The 12,587-nt window shown below is 27.9% G+C and overlaps 1 protein-coding gene across 1 annotated transcript; it reads right to left on the reverse strand.

Annotated features, from left to right (window-relative positions):
* Positions 1-6,141: 6,141 nt before the first annotated feature.
* Positions 6,142-10,952, reverse strand: LOC130803627 (uncharacterized). Its single transcript, XM_057667820.1, has 2 exons — positions 10,739-10,952; positions 6,142-6,491 (listed from the first exon to the last, which is right to left on the reverse strand). The coding sequence occupies exons 1-2, from the start codon at positions 10,847-10,849 to the stop codon at positions 6,264-6,266; spliced, it is 339 nt and encodes a 112-aa protein (XP_057523803.1). The 5' UTR covers positions 10,850-10,952; the 3' UTR covers positions 6,142-6,263.
* Between the last annotated feature and the right edge of the window lie 1,635 nt (positions 10,953-12,587).

Consider the following 12,587-nt stretch of genomic DNA (forward strand, 5'->3'; position numbering starts at 1 on the left):
ATGATAGTGGTTACTTTGGTTTCTAGCTGGTATGACAAAGTAGTTAAGAGAACTTATAACTTCTATTCCTAACTTGTATAGGTTCCCAGTTTATAAGAGGAAAGTAGACCCTTAGTTGGGTGATTTTTATAACTTGTGGTCGTGTAGTGACGCTTGCAGGTATGTACACGCAGTAATTTATCATCATGTTTATCGTTACAAAGTATTATCAATATTTCATGATTATATACATCGTATTAGAATTATAGAGCGCCAGAAAGTAAACTATGTTAGCGTATAGTCATAATAGTGATATAGGCAAGTAGAATGAAAGCATTAGGAGACTATGAGAACAGATTTCTAATTAGTAGAGAACGCACCATGGTTGTGTGTGGTATCGAAGTGATTTCCTACTTATTGAGCCTTGATCTATGATTAGTTGGCGTGACTCAACTGGATTATGTCCGGTTTATTTAATAATCCCCTAGGCGAGGTTCGACGGAACCACCATAAGGGGGGTATGAGCATGCTTGGGTCATTGGGCGCCGGGTGGCCGATACCGCCCCTTGACCGAGGTGTTACCATGCGGGCCTTGCAAACCCCAATATGGTGGCCTCTTCACTGGTTTAGTACCCCAGTGTGTTAGTTTTTCCCGAAGGTAGGACTCGAGAGGGTCAGCTGGAGGGGGCATGAGCTCATACTTTGCCATGGGCGCCGGGTGGCCGATAACGCCCTTGGCCGTGTCACTATATCCACTACCCTTGAATATACTTTGAGAGATTAGTAGTTTGAAAGAGAAAATTATGAGTAAATAGAGGTGTTTAGACAGATGAGTAGACTCGCTATTGTCATAATATATCGTTGTCTATAGTTTTGCTCAATGACTCTAATTATTATAAGTTCATTAATTACTGACGTGTATGTGTTTGTTGATGTTTGCTCATGACTCTCTATGATGTTCCTGCTATGACACATCTGACTTTGGTCATTATGTTGAGCAACAGGAGGATCATAGCTTGACATGACAGGTATATGAGCTTCTTTTACTTTGCATTGGGGGAAAGAGCGGAGTACGGTCGTAGCAATTGTGTACAAATTGTCCAATGCTTGTAGCTTCTATATTACTTGTAAAGTTTTCTTTAGGGATTGTATAATTTCTTTTGTATAGAGCCATGTGACTACTTGTATGATCCATAGTTCCGCTGCGTAGTTTTTGGATGTATAGTATTGAGAATACTTCTTTAGTATCCGTCAGATCGATGCGTTAACACTGGAACCACGATCCTCATTAGAGTTGATGATTTGAGAAGCCGACGATGATTCTTTCCGTCGTGACATATTCTTGAAGGCATTAAAGGCCTTAGATTATTATAGTTACGTTATCCTATTATATATTCTTGTCACATCCTCAGTTTTCAGTAGAGATGCTGCCGAAATTTCCACTTACTCACCTTTTTTATTAATCTTTAGCGTTTAATTTAGTTATTCTTTTTATGTAACACCCGAATTTCCTCCCTTCCTTCACGATTCTGGTTTCATTTAAGGGGTTGCAAATTCAGGGGTGTTATAGCTATGAACTGATATATCAATTTTAATGGTCATCTATATGGATTTCCTACTATTTCAATTCATAAGTCTAGATCATTCATCTCGTTTTCCACTCATGTCCTTTAGGTCATTTTTGGTTTTTCTCACCCTTTTTCAGTCTTCTGAGCTTCATCTTTCTTTTTTCATTACCAGTTTGCTAATACTCCGCCTTTGCACATGCTCAAAATATATTAAACAATTCTCTCTCCTTCATCTTTTCTTTAATATTTATAACTCCTACTCTTTCTTATATTTTATCCCTTGATCACTCATGTATCAAAATATTTGCGTTTCTACTGCTCTCATCTTTCTACTACAATTCTTTTTAAACCATCAACTCCAAGGCTTAAAAGACTCATTTCGAGAATTAAAATGTCAATTTTAATGATAAAAATGTTAATTACAACGCGTAAAACTCTACTCTAATTCTTAATCTTTCTTTTTTAAAGACTTGATTGTATATTTTAATTATCTACTCCAACCCTTAAAACTCAACTAAAAATGTCTATTTTCAACTCTTAAAACCCCTAGTTTAAGTCTTAACTTTCCTTCTCCAAAAATTTAACTTCATTTTTTACCTACTTACTACAATCGTTAAAATGTCTAAACCATGGCATAAAATGTAACAACCGTTTTTTTTTAAATAATAATAATAAAAATAATAATAATAATAATAATAATAATAATAATAATAATAAATAATAATAATAATAAATAAATAAATAAATTTCAGAAAAAAAAATAAATTTCAGAAAAAAAAAATAATAAAAAAAATAAAAAAATAAAAACTCCCCATTTACAAATAACTTTCCACTTCTTCCTCTAAATCTTATAACCAACCTCACTTACCTATTATAAATTAAACCAATTACCCTTAATTTCATTCACATTATTATTCACACTTCCTTTTTCTCCTACAAACTCTTCCTCCATCTTTCAATTGCTTAAAATTTAATCAAAGAAAAGGCAAGATTTTGATACTAAAGACAGCGGATTCGTAGACAGAGATTATTAGGAGCGTACGTTGTCTAAGATCGCGTGACCAGGTAATTCTCAATGTCCTTCTAATTAGGCTATCCCGTTAGTATTATGTGCTAAGTGATAATTAATGTGTTTAAATAGGATGCATGATTTTATATGACATTATTTTATATGATGTTATGTTTTATATATTCTCAAATTATATCTACTATTATTTTTGTCAAACTTGAATTTATAATTACTATTTTGATAAGATTTATATTTTTTTTTATTTATATAACGAAATTAGATACGGTTTAATTTGAAAGAAAAATACTTATAATATTATTATTTTGATGAAATTTATATTATTATTTTAATAATAATTTTAAATGCGATTGAATTTGGGAGAAAAATATTATGATATTAATATTGCAATTGAATATTCTTGAGATATATTTTTCAAAAATAAAATGTATAATGTATGTTTGATTATATGTTTGTGTGCTCGCGACTAATTATTAAAATATATTAAATCACGTAAAGTGTAACATGAGGGAAATGAAGCTCTTATATTTATTGTGATCCAAGTATAAGGGTGATGAACAGGTTGTCCTGTTTGTGTTAGTATAGCTGCCGACAGGTATTATTATTTCTGATACTTGATATGATGTTTGGTCTTCCTTCTATTTGTTGTGATCCAACTAGAAGGGTGTGTGCACACTAGGGTTCCCTGAGACTACTCTGCTGGCCTTGAATTATTTGGGGTGACGACCTCTTGATGAAGTAGGTATAGAGGTAAAGTCTCGGCCTACTGGCGTTCTCGTTCCCTCAAATTAAAAATTGATTTTTTGTTTGTCATTATTAATTATCAAATTAATAAATTGGTTTATGTGATATTATATATATTGTTTTCTCAAATTGTTTTCTATTAAACTCAGCTATATGTTATTTTCTAAAATTATTTCCAATTTGATTATATTTTATTTTCTAAATCATTTTCAAACTTAATCGTCTTACGGGATGGTGTTGGAATTACTCAATTTTCTGATTTTGGGAGTTTTTCCCTTGTTTTTCTTGCATTCTTATGTTGCAGGTTATTGATTACGTGGGAATCGTGGAGTGAGGATCACTTAGAAATATAGCTTTTATTAGAGTCGTATTTCAGTTTAAAATTTACTGTAGGTTGTTTAAATTTTATATGGACACAGATTACGTTTCAGTATTTTCTTATGTGTAAGACCCTTTGTTGGATTTAAAATTATTAAGTTATTTCTTAGTCGTTAAGCCTTACATTTATTTTATTAGAAATAGATGTGGCGGTAACACTCCCATGAGTAGGTTTTGGCTCATGTTTTTCATTAAAGGTGTTTTCAAAAGTCCGACCTATTCTGAGGGTGTTACATAAAATCTCAACTTCAACATTAAAAGTCCCTATTTCAAGTCTTAATTTTTCTTCATCAATGGTTAAAATGACTATTACAAGACATAAAATGTCTTCTTCAAAATTTTAATAATTTCAATTTTAAGACTTAAAATGCCTGTTTTCAACGTCTAAAATGTTCATTCCAAACTTAAAAAGAAAACTCCAAAATTTATTTTTATATATAAAAGAAATTATGTTTGGATTTTTTTAGTTTGGTCGTCAGTACAATGGGTTCGACATGTGAGTGGTTGCACATATATCGTCGTCTCATAAGAGATTTATTGTTTAAGTAGTTTGCTAAATAGAAAGTCTTATGTGAGGTCATATTATTTAAGACAAGCTCATATAATCGGTGTAAAACCCCACTGCGTAAACACCTATTATATTAAATGTTGGCGATAGCTAAGTTTGCTTTAAAGGTAGTATTCTAATGCAAGAAAGAAAGGTCATTGCTTATGCATCTCGTTAATTAAAGGCTCACGAAGTAAATTACCTGATATATAATTTAGAGTTAGCAGTTGTTGTGCTTGCTTTAAAGATCTGGCGCCATTATTTCTATGGTATTAAGTGTTAGATATTCACAGATCACAAGAGTCTTTAGTTCTTGTTTATTCAAAGTGACTTGAATTTACGACAAAGGAAGTGGGTGGAGTTGATTAGCGATTATGATTCGAAGATCACATATTGTAACACCCCGTTAAATCTTCGCTCAAATAAAGTGTGAAGATACATTTTACTTTATGTTAGAGCAGCTAAGAATATTTTGGTCAATCATCATTTAGGATTTAATTTTATTGCGTAACGTTGTTTACTGCATAACATTAAAGCGTCACGTTTTATGATTAAATATTAAATTGAGAAATTAAACTAATTTATTAATTGGAAAAAAAAATTTAGTAGTGGTAATTTGAAAAGGTAGCCGGTAGGAGTGTTTGGGAGGGGAAGAGTTGTGAGTAGGGATGGTCATGGGGCGGGTCTGGAGCAGGTACCCTTTTATTTTTTTTGGATCCAGACCCGGATTCGGACCCTAAGGGTCCAAAATTTTCAAACCCGGACCCGGACCCCACGGATCTGGCGGGTCTAGGGTCCTTAATGGTCCTTAATGGGTCATACAAAGCCTCTTTGATTTGTCAAAATTGAACCTTTTTCGAGTCTTTTGGTATTTTTGTATCATAATCAAAAAAATACTTAGAATTTAGAACAATTATCAAGTAAATAAAAAAACAAATAATCAATGAAGCTTACTTACTTTAGTGATAGAAGAAGTATTATTCATTCATACTAATATTTTGTTCCAAGAAGTATTATGCATCAATTTCAGAATGATTTTTTTTCATAATATTAGAATTAAGAAATCATAAATTCAAAATATAAAATATAAAAGTTTAGGGTCCGAGTCCGGGTCCGAGTCTTCACCTTAGGACCCGGACCCGTCAGATTTTTTGGATCTAGACCCGGATCCGAATCCGATGGATCTCAAAAATTAAGATCCAGACCCTTAAAAAAGGGGTGGGTCCAACAGGGTCCTGGACCCATGACCATCCCTAGTTGTGAATTAATTTTGTAACTTTTGGCGTTATGAGCATATGCTCATAAAGCCTACTTAAGCTGCACTACAACCCCTCATATGCAAGAAAATTAAAAGACACAAAAACCACCATAACATCTTGTTTAAATAATTAATTTATCAGTCGATATTTTCAGCTATTCAAATATAACTAATCTCATTTATTGTTGAAAACACACTTAAATTTCACGCCCACACATCAATTACTCATGGACTCATAGCCATATATATAACTGTTATCCTATTATTTCCTCAACTTCCAACATTTTCATGTAAAGTACAAACATATAGATTACATTTACGGTCAATTTGGTTAGTGGTAATAAATGACGGTTTAATGGGAATGATTTATAGTGTAAAATTTCATCAAAAGTTTCATATCATTCCCATGGTAATTAAACTTTAATCACAAAAAAGTTTTTTGTTTACAAATTTTTATTACCACCTAATACCACCTTTCCCAATGGTAATACATTGGGATAAATTTTGTGAAGAAAATGAGATAATGAAGTTGGACAAGCATGACCATCAGGGTAACCAAGAGATTTTTCAACCAAAATTACACTTGTTTTTCATTTTCATTACTACCATTTATTACCACTTACCAAACGAGCCGTTAATATAACATAATTAAGTTTTAATTTCCTTCAAAAATAATTATGGTAACAATTTTGAGCACTTGTACATGATTTAGACAAGAAAAATCATGGTCAAAACATAATAGATTAAAAATGGAAGTTAAAATTAAAGCTTAGATTGTGTGCGACCAGCAGTAGTATCAACAACATGGCAGAAAAATCTAGCAGGAGGAATGGAAAGATGAGTTTGTAAGATTCCACCAATACTTGTAATTAAATTTTTCTTAACAATTTTATTAATTCCACCCATTGATATCAACTGTCCAAAAGCTGCTGGTTCCTCGGTCCCTGTAAATTGTATGGGCACTGACCCTTTTAGCACCACCATCACCAACTGCATTCACATGTAAAAGAAAAATCAATTAGTAAAACAAAAAAAAAAAAAAAAAAAAAAAAAAAAAAAAACTTTAAAAATTGAGGGTGCGTTTGACAAAATAGCTTATCGGGCAATGTTAGCTTATTTCGAATGCAAATAGAGGATTGGATGGTTAAATCATTCAATACTAATGTTTGGTAAATCAGATGGTTTAAACAACATATTGTTATGAATAAGCTGTTTTTGAACAAGTTGCTCATAACAACAGCTTCAGAATCAGCTGGTCAAACCAGTTGATAAGCTGTTTTTGAACAAGTTGCTCATAACAACAGCTTCAGAATCAGCTGGTCAAATTAAACACTGTAATCAGCTATCAGTTAACAATTGTTTACCAAACACCCCCTAAATCAAGGTACAACTTTTTGAGTCAACAATGCTTGTGAGTTGTGATTATTTTGCGAATTTGTGGTTTCAATTCGCATGTGCAGATAATATATTAATTTAAAACAACTTTTACGATCAATAAATAGATATAAATTAATTAATTCTGAATAAAAAATTAAAGTTTGGAACCATATTATTATAAATTATATATATTATTTTAAAAGGTTATTAAATTTAAAATTTATCATCAAATTACGTGTTAATTGGTATAACGAATACTATTTTTTATTTTATTTTATTTTAATCTTTACATTATAATATTATATTATTATCTAGCGCTTTAAAGACATTCGTTAGCTTTCAACTAGAAGTCGAATTTTTTATTTTAGTCTAATTAAACAAACAACTATAAAGATAAATATTTTAAGAGTCGATCAATAGGGAAACATAGGAATGATAAAATGATGCTACAATAGCTATTAGCTACTATCCACAACAACACCACAATCCACTAAGTGCTGAATTATAAAGCATAAGTGCTCTATGATATTGACTACTCCTACGCCAATAACAAAGAATAAATTAGTGTTTTTTTTAAGAAAAATATAGGATATTTGGTAATAAAGAAAAAAAAATATGCTAATAAAATTTCTAAAAAAATTAGTGTATTATTATTTAAAAATAAAAATTATGTAAAATAAAAGGCACAATTTAAAATAAAAAATAATGTTAAACGAATACCTTCTAAAACAGGTCTAAGGGCATTAGTAATAGCGGGTAAGACGATTTGATCTTTATTTTATTCTTTCTCTATTTTCTTTTTCATTGATTTTTCATTTATCCTTGTCATATTTGAGTTACAATCCAACACTAACTTTAAAATACACCCTTATGTGACTATTTTTTTTATTGGTTATTAACTTTGTACATCCTAGTTCATACCTATTATATGGTTGAACTTCTCTGAATAAGTTTTGTAATCCACATTAATGTGGTGTGTCTTTTACCATATTTATTTAATTGTGTCAGTATAAAGAAAGATTTGGAGGGATAAGAAATTTTTTATTTGGATAACAAAATAAAAGGAAATAGATTTGAAGGAAAGAGATTAGATGAATGATTTTTGTTAAGGTATAAGTCTTTTCAAAGTTAGAAAGATTTGAAGGAAAAATTAATATTTCCTTTTTTTTTCCTTCATTTTCTCTTAAACAAACAAGAACGAATTGCTTCCCCTCAACTTTCCTTTATCCTTTCCTACCCCTTTTTTCTTTTTTTTTTCTCTCCAAAATTATTATCCAAACATAATGTAAGTGTAAGTCATTGTAAATATTATATGGTTGCGCAGTTGCTTCTTATAAAAAAAAAAGAGTGATTTTATTAAAATTTAACTTGAGTAATTATCAAATAAATAGATGTAACAAAAGACTAAATTAAAATAAAGAAATGTTAAGAACCTAAAAGTATAGGGGGGAGGGGGTTGTGAAAACTATTTGTTGATTGTTAACATGTGTCATTTGACTATTTAATAGTGTTATTATTATTTTTTTATTGTTAGTTAAAAAATTGTCAATAAGTCAAAAGTTACATAACAAACAAAAATTAACTAAAATTAATTCATAAATTTTAATGAAAAAATTACATGTTAATTTTTTAGCAATATAAATAGAAATTATAAATTTTTTTTACATTAATAACAACATGAGTGAACTGCATCTTTTTGATCTATGAGGACATGACTAAGGATAGGAATAGCTGGAGACGTCATAATCATATATATATATATATATATATATATATATATATATATATATATATATATATATATATATATATATATATATATATATATATATATATATATATTAGACTACTAATAGTTTCTTTAGTTGTCTTTCTTACCCTAGCGTCTAGTTGCTTTTTACTCACTCTTTTTTATTTTTATTACTTTTAGCTAATGTTATTTTTCTGTAGATAGTTTTACACTCAAAGTAACAATGTCATTCATAATTCTCTCTATGCAGGACTCTCACAGTCACTTATTGAAGGTAAATTTACCACATTCTTCTAATCTAATGAGGTACGAATATGGATTGTTCGTTACATGTTCTTACTTAGACTCTGTTTTCGAGCATTGTTAATGATGATAACTTCCTTTTCAGAATGTCTATAAAAAAAAATCTAGGCATGTGGAATGTTAAGTGGATAATCCCCTTATAAATTTCGTGGTTATGATCAATGATCGCATAAGTAATGGTCATTGTGTAGGAATGGAAAACTATAGATTTGATATTTATTGTCGGAAAATATCTATATCTAAATCTTTTAATTTGTTTAAAATAGTATTTGACAAATAATTATTAATTTTTTTAATTGACTGATTAGTGTTGATTTTTTTTAGCTTTTTAGCTAACCGAATAAGTTAGTTGTTTATGAAAATATTTGCCAAAATTCACTGATTGAAAAGTCTTGTACTAAATCTTTTTTAACTTTTTAACCAATAATTAAATAACAAAAAATCAAAAAACAACTAAAAAAACTAACAACTGTCTAACGTGAATGCATTGATTAACTAGAGACTATTTATACAATGAGGGACCATTTAAGTCAATCTATTAAATGTTGGATGCCAAGATCTAAAAATAAAATATGGAGTAATGTTTACATTATCATGACACATTGAATTATACGATTTGTTTGATTACATCCAAATAAAGAAACACAAAGTACTTTGCTTTTTTCTTTTCCTTCTCATTTTAATTTTTTAGGGACTTACGTGCAAGTTGAAGTATTTTACTCCGTGGCTATTCATGATAACAATAAAATAAATACAGACACTAAAAAAATATGATAGATTTCCGCATTTAATTTACACTTTATTTTTATTTACGGTTATAACAAGTAATTTGTATCATTTTTCTTTTAATTACAGATTAATAGTTTTCAAAATTATCTTTTAATGTCGTCTTTATATTTATTCTCTCTTTCAATTTCATTTAATTAAGTTTTGTATATTATATAAGATGAAGGGAATATATATATATATATATATATATATATATATATATATATATATATATATATATATATATATATATATATATATATATGTATATGTATATATATATATATGTATATGTATATATATATATATATATATATATATATATATATGTATATATATATATATGTATATATATATATATGGCTCTAAATATTATCTTAAGATGTTGATTGAGTTTGTACTCTTATATGGTATAAGAGGCAACATGACAGAAGAGTCACAAATTTAAATCTCATTCACTATTTAAGTATATAAGTAATAATAAGATAATAATGAATGAGTATACATTGGATTAATATTTCTAAGTTGATGGGTTCTCATGTGAGGGAAAAATTAATATTTTGAAGTTTCAACCATTAATTAATTTGTTGATAAAAATATCTCAATGAAATATAAAGATTTGATATTAGTATATAGATAAGTATTCACGTAACTATTTTTTATTGCTCTTTATATAATAATGGTTTGTCTTTTATAGGATTTTTTTATCATAGATCTCCTAAACAAAAATAATACTTCTCCCTTTGTTCTTATATGTTTTTATTCAAAAGAAATTTGGAGAAATTTAATAAATGAGCTGAATATTAAAAAATTTAATTATAAGTAATAATGAGATAATATTAAAAAATTAAATATTACATGTAAATATATCTTAAATGAGTTAGTTAGTGTATTATCTTTCACGTATGTGACAAAGAATAAAAATCCAATAGACACGTTTTACTTTTAACTGTTTGATTGTTACATTAAGAAAATGGGAAGATAGTTATTAGCTAATTAAGTAAAAGATTGAAAGAGAGTATGAGTATACATTACATACATGTTGGGGTCTTCCAATAATGGAGGCAACAGCAGTAGTTGCTTCAGAGAAGATGGGTTGTACATCCACTCCTTCCAGATTCACGTTTGTAGTGATGTAAAGTGATGGCATTTTTTTTTTTTTTTTCTTCTTTAATTTCTTTCTTATTCTCTCTCTTTTTATTTGTTTCTTTTGGGTGCTTCTATTTAATTGAACAATAAAATGAAGATGTTTATATGGCCTATAAATAGTAAACTCCACCTGGAATTTTGGATATTTCAAAGTGTTTTATTTTGTTTTAAAAAATAAAGTAATTGGAAAAGTTGTGGCAATCGTTTGGACTTTGAAGTCCGAAACGGCGTTAGTCGGTAAGTTGAATCCATATTTGATGTGTTCATTGCGTTAGTCAGTTGACAAAAGCATTATTTCCCTTATTTAATACTATTAATCGTTAAAACTTGTTTTATATATTGTAATTAATGTGTAAGTAAAAATATTGTCAAGTGGAATTTTTTTTGAATCGTTTAATCGCATATTTTTATAATAATAAGTATTTATAATTTTTAAATGTGTATAGTTCAATATATAAATAAACAAAATAACACATTAAATTACGTAAAAAGTCAAATATAACAAGCATAATGAGCAGAGGAACTATATACCTAACTTTATCCTTATTGATAAAAAAATAAATAAATAATTATTTTTTAATTGTTTATTTATAGCAAATGTTTTATGCAACTTCGCATAAATAATGAATATGATATGTATATGATGTAATGAGTTATTTTATTTTACTATTAAAATTAAAAATTAAAAAATTTTTAATTTTTAATCCCATTAAAATAAGAAATAGGGGCATAAGGGTATTATTTAATGTGTTTATAATAATTAATGTTTGATCCCATTAAAATAGAAAATAGGAGTATTATTTAATGTGTTTATAAAGCAGGAAGATGATTATCGAGGACTCCAAATCTATTCCATTTACTGACATCATGTTATTGTTTTCCACCAACTTTGGTAAATGGCTATGTCCCGTTTAAATTTGATCTGATGTGAAAATTTGATTGAAATTCCACCGATTTGAACTTTTATTCTAAATTAATTTAGAAGTCAGTATAATATAAAGACATATTTTTCAGTAAATAATGCAAGAAAAATACTCTTTTATTTAAAAAAGTATGTAAATACTATATATTTAAATAAATATTTCTTACTTACATATAAAATGTTTTCTTTGAAACAATAAATTTCTTAAAAGATTTTTTTATTTTGGTCTAAATAATTAATGTAATGAAATCAATTAATACTTATTTTATATATTTAGTTTTAAATTTATTGATGAAAAAAATTTCTAAGCAATCAATTATGGCCTTACTAAATATACTTACCTAATTTAACATTAGATTTATTTAGAAAAATAATTGCCACGCAATCAATTATAGTCTCATTAAATTAATACATTTGACAAAACTCTAAGAAGTCATCATGTGTTATTTTTCAGTTCTTTTATAAGTATTTATTATGAAACTAAATATACTTACCTAATTTAACATTAAATTTATTTTGAAAAATAAATTGTTATGCAATCAATTATAATCCCATTAAATTAATACATTTGACAAAATTCTAAGAAGTCGATATGTGTTATTTTTCAATTTTTTTTATTAGTATTTATTTATTATTTATATCTATTATTTATGATTATGATATGATTTATTGAGAAAATAAATTTTCACATAATCAATTATAGCCTAACTAAAAATACTTACCTAATTCAATTTTTTATTTACCTAGAAAATTAAATAGTCGTGCAAAACAATTATAGTCCCATTACATTAATACATTTGACATAAATCTAAAAAGT

The sequence above is a fragment of the Amaranthus tricolor genome, chromosome 17, assembly GCF_026212465.1.
Source record: "Amaranthus tricolor cultivar Red isolate AtriRed21 chromosome 17, ASM2621246v1, whole genome shotgun sequence".
NCBI classification, from domain to species: Eukaryota; Viridiplantae; Streptophyta; class Magnoliopsida; order Caryophyllales; family Amaranthaceae; genus Amaranthus; species Amaranthus tricolor.

Bases quoted from the DNA above. Each gene is read 5' to 3' on its own strand.
- LOC130803627 (XM_057667820.1), bottom strand. From the start codon at position 10,849: ATGCCATCACTTTACATCACTACAAACGTGAATCTGGAAGGAGTGGAT. The intron at 6,492-10,738 runs GTATGTAATGTA...ATGTGAATGCAG, and splicing joins TTATTGGAAGACCCCAACAT to TTGGTGATGGTGGTGCTAAA.